This window comes from Epinephelus moara, chromosome 5 (genome assembly GCF_006386435.1).
Source record: "Epinephelus moara isolate mb chromosome 5, YSFRI_EMoa_1.0, whole genome shotgun sequence".
Lineage (NCBI taxonomy): Eukaryota > Metazoa > Chordata > Actinopteri > Perciformes > Serranidae > Epinephelus > Epinephelus moara.
Genome location: NC_065510.1, coordinates 24,233,450 through 24,248,871, shown reverse-complemented (window position 1 = coordinate 24,248,871; position 15,422 = coordinate 24,233,450). Strand labels below are relative to the sequence as shown.

Sequence of the window (15,422 nt, the reverse complement as noted above, 5' to 3'; positions counted from 1 at the left end):
CTATATTCCCATTGTGCACTGTAACCCAAGCTGGCCTAAGGAGGATGTAGACTTTGAGCTGACACAAAACAATTTCCCGTTCATTTGAGTGGAGATTCATGCCATCTCCTCCAGGTAATCCTCTGCTGACCAGGACATCATGTCTTGATGGCTTCACATGCAGGAAGCAAAAACCGATCATCTTAGAACCTGGCTATGAATCAATACCGCTGGAGCAGTCACGACAAAAGTTTTAACAAAACAAAAACATTATAAGCTCTGAAGTGGCAGTATATAAAGGATATATATATATAGAGAGAGAGAGAATATATTTAGGAAAATGTTTAATTTGTTTCGTGCCAACTGTTATATGAAAGGAAGATTACACAAAAAGCTACAGCCAGCAGCCAGGTAGGTTAGCTTAGCATTAAGACTGGAAACAGATGGAGAATATCTCGCCTTGGTAAAGTATCAAAATTCACCCAGCACCACCTCTGAAGCTTACTAACTGACATGTCTAATGCCCTCCAAATAGTTTTTTACATATTTCAGTCTGCATCAAAGTAATAGACTGACCGACCAACATCACTGGCGCAGCACCACTACTAGGACTAACAACAAGCCAAAACCATGTTGTACACATAACAAAGCTGAGTAATCAAGTAACATGTCATCCATCTATAAGGATACATCTAAATTGCACTTCAGACAGCAGACTCGCGACCAAAATTATTCACCTCTTGAGAGGTATTTTTTTTACATATTAACAATACAGAGGTACTGCCAGTAGCTCAGCCCATAGGGGCTCGGGTGGGGAGCCAGAGGGTCGCCAAATATGGAGTGTGGAGAGGTGCCAGTTTGCCTCCTGGGGCTCCTATCCATTGGCAGCCCCTTCGTTCTGACATCTCTCCATTTAATGCATGTGTAGGTCCCGTTTGTGCTTGTGTGTGTATTTCAGGCCTGTGTATATATGACAAATGAGTGAAAAAAATGAATTCCCCCTTGGGATTTAATAAAGAATATCTTCTTCTTGTTTTCTGTCCTAAGTTATTAACGTTGTCATCACTACCACCTTGCACTGTGGAATACTTTTGCTGGTACTGTGTTTGCATACTGTAATATTTCACTGGACACAGCATGGAATTCATATACTATGGGTTTCATACTGAGGTTTTAGACATTAAAAAATCTCGCATACTGTTTTAGTGTACTAAACAGCATGTTCATATGAATTTCCAGAACTTCCTTTAAAATCTGATGTTCTTACACTTTTTCTACAGATTAAAAATACAAATAAAACTTGTTAATTAGTAAGCCTTAGAGGTGCTGATAGGAGGTCCCCCCCCCCCCATCAAAAAAATTGCAATTTTCTAAATTTCAAACTATTTCTGGAACGCAAGGCAAAGTCACTGAGTTAAGTTATTTTATATAGGCGGCCATATTGTTGTGTTGAGTTGTAATCCTTCAGAGATATGGCAAAAATAAATGTCTTGTCACATAGGAGCTTTGTGGTGGCCTGTTGGTTAGGACGCATACCACCAATTGTGATTGCAAAGTCACCAATTCAACCCCTCTTCAATTTTAGTATCAGTCAACATGGCCATAGAAATCATTGGTTGACAGACAGGAAAATGTATTTTAGTACACCCACTTCACTGCACCTGAGTGTATTTGTGGTCAGGGCTGTCACTTGTCAAGTAGCAGACAGCATGAAATTGGCTGTAAATGCTTGAAATAGTCGCTGAAATTTGAATAAAAGGATAAAAGCATGTCAGTATGTCTTATATCTCTGCCATAATTTAGCGCTGAGATCTCCTTGTGAAGATACGTAGATGTGTCTGTCGGGACCATGTTAATGTTTTCTCAAATATCACCTCTGTTTGTGCTACATAATGCTATGCACTGCTGTTTATGGCAGTGATTCTGTTTAGCAGCATTGGCTTACAAATTTAATAATAACATACTAAAACTGATTAATATAACTGCTCTCTTCGCTGTGTGTTTTATTGAATTAAATAAGCGAGTTTACACAACATCATTATGGACCTCTGAATGAGGCCCGCTGTCAAAGACACTGCTTTAAGAGAGTAAACTACTGTCTGCAGCACACCAACAGGAAAAGAGAGTATAGATCTAATTCATGAGTGTTAGCATGACAAGAATTAACACACAATGAAGCACATCCTCTGCACAAGGCAGCCTTAAGTTTCTTTAAAAAGATTTAATGGACTGAGAGAACAACATACTTTTAACTGGGGAAAGTGTGTTTTTCATTTAGCAACCTACAATCAACTTTGTCAAGCTGCACATTCCTGGTCCCGTCTCCACAGTAACAGCACTCAAGCAAAGACTATTTGGAATCATGTGCCACTTTGCAGTCCCACTTTTATCTCAGACATATAGGCACTGAATAAAAAAAGGGACAGAGGACAGCAGTTCTCACTTTTAGCAGACTATACTCGATGCCAAAAGCCCGACCATACACATTTTCTCATTGTTGTCAAGAAAGTGTTTAACTGAAGGACAGTGGGAAAAAGAAGTGAAGGATTTTTTGTATGTAAATGGAAAACACACTAACAGGACTTTGTCATTATGCATCAAACAGTTTCATTTGCTTTCACAAAGAACGCATTTACAGCAGAGGCTGCAAACAGCTTCAAGTGAAAGGGCAATGCATATATTATCCAACTAGAAAGGGCGATGCATACATTATACAATCAGCATCTGTGTCTCATCTAGACTGAACACTCTCTGCTATGGTCACCTTGTACACAAGATAATTTCACTTCAAGCTGGGACAAAACTTGCTTTGAATACATTTTCAAAGTTGTGTCTAACTTCATACAATCGCCTCCACTGCAGCACAGCCTTGAGTTGCTCTTTACTTTCAAATGGAGGTGCACAAATTGGTTGTCCTATGGCCTTCTTTAGCAGATATTCACAAAAGGATTGGAGATATGGACTGTATATCTGCATACCTAATGTCTATGTACAGGGCTGTCTGTTAGCAAGAATCTGGTGCTATGATAGTGTAAGCAAGGCAATATATTCCAGTTTTGTAAAATCTAATTTAAGGAAATCTATCAATGCTAGCGGGTCCCCCTTTATGAATCTACCTGTGGAAGAGTCAAATGACTGAAGACAGATTGCAACACTGAAGGATCTAGCTGTCTGGGTTTAATCACAACAGAAAATAAATCACTGTCATGAATCTTTGCATGTAAAGTATTAATTAAAAGTATGGATATTTTCTTTCACTCCTATTCATGCGTACCGAAAATTCAATGTCTACAATGTCTAACTTGACGGCAGCATACCCTTACTCTTCCTTTGTCTAAAATCAAGCACTGCCCATCATACCCCTACCCCTCCTGCTATTCAACAAATTTCCTATTACTGTGCCAGGGCTAATCTAATAGCAGTGTTTGTCTACAGACATTCTTAACTGAGTCTTGTGGCTCGCTTGTCCAAAAGCAAAGCCCATGACATCACTGTACAACGTCCTTCAATTCAAATCCTCAAGACATTTTTATCTAACATTCCTCCATCCTGCAGCCTGAGATGGAGTCCTTCAACGGTTTTTGTATACCTAAAAAAGGCCTCCTGTGAAGGCGTTTCTCTTCCTTTCCCTTTGACTTAGCCGTACTTCTGCAATTGTCTGCTAGTGCTTTTGATCGATAAGGGCTCAGCGTCTTGATTTGCACAATCTCCCTTAGTCATCCCAGCATAAAGAAATAAAAGGACGGTTACTCATTGATAATAAAAAAAACTTGACTTGCTTTGCATCTGTTGGTTGTTGCCTGATGTCTGAAGGTGTGTCAGGGTGAGCGTGAGTCAGGTATACTTAGAGGAGTGGAGACTTGCCTAGGTTCATCATGATAAGAGCTGTTTTATTGCCAGTCCATCTCAAGTAGGATTGGTAGCTGTTGACTGTTTGTATATATCTTTGTTTCTTTTAAATGTTTCCACTGATCTGACCTTTTTTATGTGCAAGAATGACATCATAGTTGGGATTTGCGCACAGAGATACAATCCTCACAACTGTCTTCCCTACTAACCCACATACAGTATGCAGTGCTCTTTTGGATTACACTGCAGCCATTCTGTCCTCTGAGAGTGTGTGTCCAGCCTGAGAGTGCTAGCATCTTTTAAAACTGTTTCCCATGGTTTCAGAGCACTGGCTGTGAAGCCTTTCTGAAGAGGAAATTACATCGGCCATTTGCCACACTTGCCTCTTCAAAATTGGCATGAGCCCTTGAAAATCCATATCGGTTGACCTCCAGGGCCCAAACATGTTAAGCTGTAGCCCGTCACTTGGCATACAAGCCCTCACAAGTAAAGTGCATGCTTCCTTCCCGGCACAAAATGGAGAAGGAGGTGGAGAAACACAGTACACTGGTGGGCGGTGAAGGGACTCCAACGTCTTGCATACATATTTCTGGTTCAGTAAACTAGGGCTAAAAGCTAAGGCAGTGCTTATATTCAACAGCAAAATCCTGATTTGTTTCAGCTGAATCTCCAAGTTGGTTAACATGTTAAACATAAGAACTTGGGAAGCTTTCAGTGTTGCAAAGTTCAGTTTTGTTGCTCTGAGTCTTTTTGTTCCCTGTCAGTCAAAAATCACTTGACTATTTACAAATTTTCCGATTACAGAGAGGAATGGTAAATTTGGTCTACGGCATGGGAAAGAGCCCGGAAAGGCGTCTTGATAAGAGTACGTTTAAATTAAGATGGCACCGAGCCAGTGACCACGGAGCTTTTAATAACACAGAGAATGCCTGGGCAAACAGTTGCCATGGGCTCCCCAAGCAGCCCGACAGACTCCGTATCTGGAGAAGAAACTTGCATAAAAGGGGTTCTTTTACTTGAAATTGATGTAAATGAGAACATGATGGCATTCAATAAACAGCAATCACAGACACCACTTTTAAATTTAATCACTACGTCTCGCAAAATAATAACTTGTTTGTTCCTTGTGCGGTTTGGGAACGCCAGTCAAGTGGGTAGCGAGCCTGTTTGGCTGTCCTAAAATACAACCTTTGTTCAGATTTGTTAGATAGACCTACTGGAGAATCACTCGCTGTCTTCTTGTATCAACCACCACAGAGTGCAGTGTTTTCCACAGCAGCACTTTGTTGCCCACAAAGTAGTATTGTTGTTACTGGGTTATTGTGGATGCCACTGTAAGAGGGATGGCTCAGAGAATAGTGATTTATACTGTGGTGATAGAGCAAACAAAACACTACAACACAGATAAAACCATGCAACAGGCTGATGTACACTTAACAAACACAACTGCGTGAGTTTAGAATTACAACAGTCGAGAAAAACAGCAAAATACTTGGATAGTTTTCCTTCACTCCTTCCCACGCTAAAAAATAAATTCCATGACTGAAGGTGTGCAACGCCTGGCATTTTGGCACAAGCCACTTTTTCATTTGTTTTCTAATTTTAAACCATCCTGGTTAAGATTCACAACATGCAGCTGCAGCACTGAATATATAGCAGGGAGTGTACCCATGCTTGTATTTTCCTTCTGGAAGCAAAATATTCTAAATGCATATGGTAGCCTTACAACCACACCCTTCATCTAGTGAAATCATAGGAGGGGCATTACCACCTTGGCTGTATTTAGTTGTCTACTGACCCCAGATGTAATCCATAATAACAGGACCCAACCCAGGACAATCCTATCATTGCACCTTCTGATAATCACTTAATATAGGCCTCTGGGATTAAGTCCAAGATCAGACCAAGCTCTCTTAGTCTGTACCCTATACAGGATTTTCAGTTAGACACGGAGTAGCCGCTGGCCTGCCTGTGGCCCCATCAAGACTAATACTGTAGCACTGCAGTCCACCTTAAATCTATACTATTACTTGCAAAACTCAACTTCCATTACAGTCAGTTTACTACATACACAGGAAGACACTGAACAACAACACCATTGAACAGCCCTTATAATTATTGCATGAAATCATTTACAGTCACCAGTTCAAGCTTGTAGCATGTCTGCTCATAACACAAAATCTTATTACAAATCAGATTCCAATGACTACCACAGAAACAATCACAGGCACACCAAAGTTGACACGCAGCCCTGGAGGACAGATCCTTCATAAAGGCTTGTCTCTTTATGCTAAATTTACCAGGCAGAAGAGAGTATTTCCCAACAGGTTCACCGAGGCGACTTCCTGTCAACTTATTGAATAATTCACATACATCTGATTCTTAACAAACTAAAAATATAAACCACTTCTACAACAGTAAAAGTCAGCGGCACACTAATAAACTGCATTCCCAGCTTTCTTATGTAGATAAGAACCTTTGAGGTTACATGTGCCAAGAGAAATCAATGTATTATGCATTAAGTTTCACTGCCTCATTTAGACATTAAATATGTATCATGCAGAGAGAAATTTAATTTCAAATAGGGGAGAAAAAAAAGTCACATTAAGCCTCACGAGAATGCGGTTACCAAGTTTTAAAAGGAGGGCAGAGAGCCAAGTCCAAAACATCCAAATCAGGTGATTGCTGGGTTTTGGGAAGGAACTCCTGGAATTCCAGACTGCTTATTTTGAGCTAATTTGAGTCAGCTGTTAAAATCATTCTGGGCAGCTGAGCAAGTATTAACATATTTTCTGCAACATTATAAGAAACCCACATGCAAATCCAGCCTTCATATGCTGTTACAAAAACCCATTTATTTCTAAAATGCTATTAAAGGGACAGTTCACCCCAAATTCAAATATACATATCTTTCCTCTTACCTGTAGTGCTATTTATTAATCTAGATTGTTTTGGTGTGAGTTGCTTAGTGTTAAAGATATTGGCTGTAAAGATGTCTGCCTTCTTTCCAATATAATGGAGCTATATGGCACTCGGCTTGTGGTGCTCAAAGTGCCAAAAAAAAATGCATTTAAAAACTCGAAAGCAACATTTCTTCCCAGAAAACATGACCCGGTTACTCAAGATTATCCACAGACCTTGTTGTGAGCAGTTTCATGTAGGAACTCGTTTCTTTGTATACTACACCATATTACTTCACAGAAGGAAGCGTGGCTGACTCTTGGAGGCTCGTGACGGCTATAGATATAAACATTAATGGCGTCCTCCTTAGATGAGCTGTAAAGTTAGCTAGCCAAGTAGTGCTAGGTGAGCTAACAGTAGATGCACGTTTCCTTCTGTGCGGTGATACAGTTCGCAAGTGTTGTTCTGTAGAAAGAAAATAGTTCCTACATGAAACTGCTTACAATAAGGTCTGTGGATTATCTAGGGTAGTGGTTTCCAACTGGTGGGTCGCGGCCTAAAAGTGGTTCGCGGGTACATTCTGAATTGACCGCAAGTGACTTGCTGATGTATCAACTTTGTAGAAAACTCGCTTCTTTTTTTTTTAAATACAGTGAATTTCCAGCAAAGAGCTTTTATTTTGAAGTGCCGTTTCCTGCTATAGAGTGGGTGAATAACGAACAGCTTCTTAACAGAGACAACAAACTAGCTTGAGACATGGCCAAACGCAAGTATGAGGCTGAACCACTGATCTAGAGTAACCGCATCATGATTTCTGGAAAGAGAAGTTGTTGAGTTTTTCATGGGTTTTTTTCTTGCCACTTTGAGCACCACAAACCGAGTGACATCTAGACATCTCTACGGTCGATATCTCCGACACTCAGCAGCTCTTACCAAAATGATCTAGCACCACTGCTATGAGTAAAATGTGTACTTTTGATTTTGGGGTGAACTGTCCCTTTATAGTATTTTTTACTTAAGGTCCAACAAATGTGACTGTTTTCCAAATGGATAATATAAAACACAGTGTGTGTTTATACAGCGACTGAGGAAGGAGGAGGGGAAATCACTCAGAATCTTCTAAATAACACAGCAACTTCTCAGGAATGTCCACACAGGTCTGACAGACAGCTGCTCCATCTGTTCATGCCGTCAATTCTCCCAAACAGGAAAAATGACTGGAATCAGGAACCTCTCTCGTCTCCTGGAAGACTCCCTTACCTCATTGTTCCACACAGTGACATGGACTGAATAAACTCTGGCTGCATAAAACTTTCCTTATGCAAATTATTTCAAGCTGATACATCCCTGTTTCAGAAATAAACACAAGATTCGAACAGTTCTGTAAAAACACAGAGAAAAGAGACTCACCAGTTTCCTCATCGATGGTAAATATCCCCAGGCCGGATCCATCTCGTATGGAGTATCGAATCTCTCCATCTCGGTCTCTGTCTTCATCTTCAGCTGATACTGTCATCACCGAGGTCCCGACAAGTGCATCCTCTTTTATAAATCCCTTTTCCACAAACGATCGGAACAAAGGCCTGTAGAGATTCTCGTTGACATCCACTACGTCCACCTCAATGAAACAGGTTGACGACAAGGACATGGGCTTCCCTTTGTCTTTAGCTTTTGCCGTCAGGTTGTACACCTGTTTGGTCTCATAATCAAGATTCTGCACGATCCGCACAGCACCGCTGAGTTTGTCTACCTCAAAATTCCCGTCTCCATTATCAATTAGGCTGTAGCGTACCTGACTGGAAGGTCCGATATCGGGATCGTGAGCCTCCAGCCACATTATCACAGTACCGATAGGAAGGTCTTCTCTCACCTTCACGCGATAGTTAGGGGGGACAAATTTAGGTGGATTATCATTCACATCTTCCAAGGTGATTTTAAGCGGCACTGTGGACACTAGCTGAGGCTCGTTCGCTGCCTGGTCACGTGCGGCGATCTTCAAGACATAAACTGGATGGAGCTCACGATCCAGCGGCTTTGTCACAGTCACCACGCCGGTCTCCTCATTGATCGCAAAATGATCTGTGCCTCCCAAAATTGAATACTTGACAACTCCGTTATTTCCTTGATCCCTGTCTGTCGAATCCACCTGGATGATTTCCGTGCCGACAGGTGTATTCTCACTTATTTCAACTGAATACGAATCTTGCAAAAACTGAGGGCTGTTATCATTGGCGTCTAGGATCTTAACACCTAAGAGGCGTGATGAGGATTTCTGCGGTATGCCAAGGTCATAAACGGTAATGTTGAGAGTGTACTGGTCTGTTGTTTCCCTGTCGAGAGGAGAATAAACCAAAAGCCAGCCGGTTTCCATATCTACTATGAAGCGGCTCTCTGTGTCCCCTCCTGAAATAACATACACTAGTTTACCATTAAAGCCACTATCTGAGTCTGTGGCGCTTAAATGGACGATCCGTGCCCCGACAGGCAGGTCCTCTTTAACTTCAATAACACTGGGGAATGACTCCGCAAACTGAGGAGCGTACCGATTGACCGAGTGAAAGTCCATAAAGTTGTCATCCGGCTCAGTTTGCGTGTGGATTTTGCTGCCCTGAAGCAGTTTTTCAGCCAACATGGTAGCGACACCAGTTTCAACACATTTTAACTGGACAGGCTTGCGTGCCGTGATGACAGTTATGTTCATGACCATTGGCCGAGTCTCGTGTTCCCCGTCCGTTGCGATGACTTGTAAACTGTGAAAGGACACTTTAGCTGCCTCTCCCTCACTCAGCGTGTGCTTCAGTGAAAGCACACCAGAGTTTGGGTTCAGTTCAAACAGATCAAGATCATTCCCAGCTTTAATATGGTACCGCACTAGCTGCAGCTCATCAGCATCTATGGCAGACACGGTTGTTATCTGCTCTCCCTCGCCGTGATCTCTTGGCACAGTCACTTCACAGTCTACATTTTCAAACAGGGGCTTATTGTCATTCAGGTTATTTAATGTTACGGTGACTGAGGCCTCCACCTCTCTCCGGTAAGGTGATCCCCAATCTGACGCCCTGACTTTGAGATTATAAATCCTTGGCATGAGCTCATAATCCAGGACCTCTGAGGTACTGATGACACCGGAGAAGTAGTCGATGACAAATGGTTGAGGGCTCATGTTGGTAATGCTGTAGGTCACATAACCGTTCTCGCCTCTGTCTAGATCAGTGGCTTTAACCGTTACCACACTGGTCCCTATGGGTACATTCTCATCAACACTGGCCTTGTAGGATGTCTGCTGAAACTCAGGTGCGTTGTTATTCACATCAATCACATCAACAATCACTTTTGTTGCTGCTTTTCTGTCACTGGTGATCACGTCTAGCTCAAACCGGGGCGCAAAATCAGCATTGATTGGTCCTGCAGTGCTGATTAAACCAGTATCTGGATTGATGGTAAACCTGTTCTTGTCAGATTTGTGTCTGAAGGCATACTTTAGCTGTGGATACTTTGGCACGGCTGTTACCATAGTGACAGGTGTAAGAAGAGGGGCAAATTCACTCAGATTGACTCTGTAAACGGCCTTTTCAAATATAGGAGGGCCCACTTTGAACTGTGCAGAAGTGACATGTACCAATTTAGCAGATGAAAATTGAGGGGGGCTGCCTTTGTCCTTCGCCTGTAAAGTGAGGTTGTATCCAAAAGGCTGGCTCTCCCAGTCCACATCTTTGACTGCTTTTATCTTATACTCCTTGCTCCCGGGGCTGCTTCTCACAGCCTTGAACTGCTGAAGAGGATCGCCAGCCACAATACTCAGTGATGCGATCTCTCCATTTGGTCCCTGGTCACTGTCCTCCACTGTCACAATAGCATAGGTGGGATCATGGTCTGCATCTGAGGGGGCCAAGGTCACGGCGGTAATTACAGGTGCATTCTCATTGGCCTGCTCCACCCTCACTGTGAGTTTGGCCATGCTACTGAAGCCACTGCTGCCGTACAGCTTCATCCCCCTGTCCACTGCAAGGATCTCCAACTCATACAGCTTGGTCTCGGAGTAGTCAAGTTTGCCAGTGAGTGTCACTACACCGCTTGTCGGATGAACCGCAAACATGTCCGTCCACTCCCTGAAACTATAGTAGTACTCTCCGTTCGTACCGATATCTGCATCCGTCGCCGTGACCTTGGCCACGCTCGTGCGTATGGCCGTGTTCTCCGGCAGAGAAATGCTATAGGACGTTGGCGAGAAGAGAGGCCTCAGATCATTGGTGTCCAGTACCTGCACCTTAACTCTGGTGCGACACTCAAAGTTAGTGTTCCTCTCTGATGCTTTAACAGTCAGCACGTAGTGGTCTTTCACCTCCCGGTTCAGAATGGCAGTGCTGCCTCCTTTGGTCCTTATTCGCAAAAAACTGAAATCTCCCAGCAGGTAGTCCTCTGCTTTGAATAAGTTCTCATTATCTCCAGAGATGATTTTGTACCGTATCTCCCAGGCTGGGTCTGTGATATAGATCCCCATCTTGGTGTGACTCTCTAAGTAAGTCTTAGCAGCAGAGTTCTCGTATATGGTGGCGTTGTAAACAGAGTGGGTGAATTGCATGGAGGCGGCCCTCACCATCCTTTGGTTCCCTGTGCAGCCACAGAGGAGCTGCAGGAGCAGCACAAGCAGTGAAACCAAGTGCTTCCCCATTATCGTACCGTGTCCTTCACAGAACCACCTGGGGAAAAAAACAAAATATAACAGGTTAGTGCAAAAAACTCACTGTAATTACAACTAATAAAATACAAAAAATAGCAAATGACAACATCATATCCTTATTTTCTACTATCCTGGACATCAGGACAGTTTAAATGCTGAAAATCATTCCTTTCTTCACTGTGCACACTCCCAGACTCCTCTAAATGTCATGACAAGTGATGGCCGGGCTGATAAATAGCTAAATAGGCTCCATGTGGAAAAAGATAAGGCAGAGCAGTCGGTCAGGTGACAAGATCTAAGCCTGAACTGATCCCACGTCTGCACGGTGCCAGATGCCAAATATGTGCACTTCATATCAGAGAAACCTAATTTACGCGACGATTGGTGAGCTCAGAGAAAAAACTGGCGACAAGAACAAATGTAAATCTTCAATTTCAATGTTGATGCAAAATAATTTTCAGTGTAGGGCTGCACATTTAATACTGTCTTTAATAATCCTGTGCAGAACTGCATACGAATTAACATTTCAGCTCACCCACTAAGGAGTTAAACATTTGCACAAGCTGCAACAACTATGTAATACAATAACTTACAATGATACTGGACTTTTCTGCCAGTAAGACCGGCAATTAGAAACCCTGCCGCTGTAAATCAAACATAAAGGCTGATCCTTTTCCATCTCATGGAGCTCCAAAGACTGAGGAGATGTGCATGAAACGGCTTTAAAATTGCAGATTCATTCGTTTACAGCCGCTTTACAACGTCTCGGGCTGCGTGGGAGTCCGTACAAAGACAAATAAAAGCAAGACGCTGCTGTGTCTGCAGGAGTGTATAATAAAAACCTACATTATTTACTTTTGGCGTGTCAAAGCGACCTGAGCAGGGTTTAGTTATTAATGCTTTCTGAGGGGTTAATAAGTGACAGAGAGTCTTGACTAAAAATACCTTAAATGTGAAGCTATAGCCTGCAGGTACAAAAGAACCATCTGCTTGTGGGCGACCATTGTAAAAAATTCCAACTACAGCCAAAACTTCTACTTTATAAGAGATTAAATACATTCCTTAAAGATTTCGCATTTGCTATACTGTTTCTCTGCAACCTTTTAACTAATGAGCTATTTATATTAAGAAAAAATAAAAAATCTTAAAAGGAAAATAACTTAGGTGCCTTCCGACTGTTTCATTTCAAACCCCATCCCCCAACTAAAGCCATTCACTTCACGAGACGATGGCAGCCGAGCGCTGAGCACAGATTTGCCTGATAAAAAACACTCTGCACTTTCCCAACACCGCGCAAAACAACACAGAAACTACTATCAGGGTGAATTCCAACAACATAATTATTTGTTTAAATCAAAAACGACACTAAACCAGTAGTTTTCATGAGGCTAAACTTCCCCCAAAGAGGCAGAGAGAGCAGCGGCGGCTGGTTTCTTTCACAGCCCCGCAGCTCACAATAGCCGACCTAACCTATCTCAACTTTTTCACTCGTTACACAGATGCCGAAGCTAAGCGCCAAAAGAAGCGGGAGCACAACAGAGTATAAAAACAACCATTCACGTACCTCTTCTATTATTAATCTCGTATATTTGGAGGTTTTGCATGTAGTTTATGTAGTCCAAATCTCGGCATGGTAATACGTGGACTTGTCTCCTCTCCGTTACTCCATCTACCACCAGCACTCTCCACTCACTGCTTCCCTTTCTCTCCCACACTGGAGCTGCCCGGTATCTCTCCGCGCTGCGCACGTCCGGATCTACTTTACCGGCTGGCAGCAGGATATAACCCAGGACCAAGACCAGGGCAGCATACTTTGATCTACTGTCCCTTATATTATATTTATCTAAACAAATATTATTTAAAAAGGGCAAAAAGATGCGCACAAATAAATTAGGTTAATCTCAATCTGGTTGCAACCACTTCACATCACCTATGGCCCCAAAGGTAGCATTGTATTCATGAGAAGCATCCTTTCATAAAACTTCCAAACCCTGGACATCCATTTATGAGGGCACTTTGATTAGTATTTGATTTTTTTTTTCTCAAATGCTCATTGTGACCTTTTGTGAGACGTTATTTGGTAATCTAGGACTCTTTGGTGTCACATTTTCCTCCATATAGGCTATGAATTCTAGTCCCATTTAACCCTTCCTGTCATTACTATACGCCAAATTAAAGTGACCTACAACAAAGTCCTCATATGACACGCGAGATACTCTTACAAAGGGCAAAACCTCGACCTCCCCAAACGGGACTAACCTTAATCCAATATTCACCACTTGAAGCTGCAGCCCAAACCACTTATGTGCCGTGACAAGGCTTTTTCGTGGAAAAAAAAACAAGGTGAGTTCAGTGTGACCTCGAGCTGCTGGAAAGCAAACAAACACTATAAAGACTGTGTCAATTAGACAATAATTTATGCTGGCTGTGCTGCAGAATGACCCGTGGATTCACATCATAATTTAGTTGTCAGCATTTAAAAAAAAAAAATAACTGGTGGAAAAAACTATTTTGCAAATAAAATCGCAGTTCAGGGCATCTCTGATGATGATAAATGGGCTCATAATACGTGCAGATTCAAAGTTCCTCGCGCGTGTGGGATGCAATTTAGATGTTTTAACATCACTTGTGCAGATTATCTTCCTTGTCATTATTCTTAGCCGTGTTATTGCCTTTTAATAGGGCTGGCTTAGGGCTAGGAGTGTAGTGTCCAGCAGTGCGTCCCAGGGTCTGTATTTTGGCATTAGAAGCAGGGTGACTGATGGTGGAGGTACACTCGCCATGAAGGCGCTGATCCCATCAACCCCCCTCCTCACACAGCCATGCTGCCTGCTTCCCAGACCAAACGCTGCACTCCAATCCCTCCACAGGCACTCAGGAGTGTGGCTGCTATGCGATTGATGGCGCTGTCTCACTGCTCTTGCCCGGACTGCAGTGATCCAGCTGGTGCGCCTGCAGAAAGCCTGTGCTGCATGCAGCTAGACAACTTGTCAACTTGTACTGCTGCTGCTTGTGTGAGCGCGCGCGCGTGTGTGGGTGCTTTTGTGTGTGCGTATTTGCGCATTTGGTTATTTGGCACAAGTCAGACAGAAACTCACTTTTCTTTAACACCCATAAAAAATACGATTCGAGTTGAGCATAAAAGTTTAAAGAGCCGTTTCTACGAGCTGATGTGCTCTGGTTTTTACTCAGAGGTACTCACCAGACCAGCTGGATGATCGCCGGCTCAAAACTTCACTTCACAAAAATCCCGGCAGTTTTTGGTAAATATTTTTTCGCGAGCATCTCTCGCACGAGGGTAGGCTTCTGTCTGTGAGAATCCGCCACCTTGTTCTCTTCTTCAGCTCCTCACAGTTTGCAGAGCCCTCTGTTCCGATCCGCGCACAGCAGTCATCACACTTGGTGGCTTGGTACAGTAGAGCTGTAGGCTACGATGTGCTCCGCTCTTCTCCTCCACAACGGCTCAGGTGGAGTTGCATACTGTTGCTGCCTTCAGGTGATATCGGAAATATCGTAACCCTATTAGGAGCGCGCAAGAGGACAAAGACACAGGGAAGAAATGGCAAAGTGGTGGCTGTCTTGCCCTCAGCCCTCCCGCATGGTGAAGTGACAGAGCTGCTGAGGGTGCCAGGAGAAAGGAAGTCACATGAAGGACTGATGGAGAGTGATGGCTTTGATTTTTAACCTTTATATTTTGGCTGTCTGCAAATCTTATTAGCCAATTTGCCAGGCACATAAATGCCACTTAGTTTAATAAACGAATCAAAACATGAACTGTATGTCTGATATATATTTTATTCTTAAGCACTGCATGCTTTGATGCATTTCTAAATGCATCTATGTTTAATTTGTGGATAATTTTCTACATCAAAAGCACTTTAAAGTCATTTGGAAAAACCCAAAGTTTGACAGTATCAGATCTCCCTGAAGGCATCCAGGATTTTACACCTTCAGCTCTGACGTCACAGATGCCACTCTCATTCCCTGCATGCACAGCTCAGTGTGTGTTGCC

At 42.8% G+C, this 15,422-nt stretch overlaps 1 protein-coding gene across 3 annotated transcripts in view; it reads right to left on the bottom strand.

Annotated features, from left to right (window-relative positions):
- Positions 1-15,050, bottom strand: part of fat1a (FAT atypical cadherin 1a) — an 87,207-nt gene extending 72,157 nt beyond the window's left edge. Inside the window, exons 1-2 of one of the 3 annotated variants that reach the window (XM_050045622.1) lie at positions 14,613-15,050; positions 8,140-11,429 (exon numbers count right to left, since the gene is read on the bottom strand). In XM_050045622.1, coding sequence (XP_049901579.1) covers positions 8,140-11,401 — 3,262 coding nt within the window. In that variant the 5' untranslated portion in view covers positions 11,402-11,429; positions 14,613-15,050. Of the gene's footprint in view, positions 1-8,139; positions 11,430-12,974; positions 13,112-14,612 lie in introns of those variants that run through there. The other 2 variants (XM_050045624.1, XM_050045623.1) reach the window with 2 other exon arrangements.
- Between the last annotated feature and the right edge of the window lie 372 nt (positions 15,051-15,422).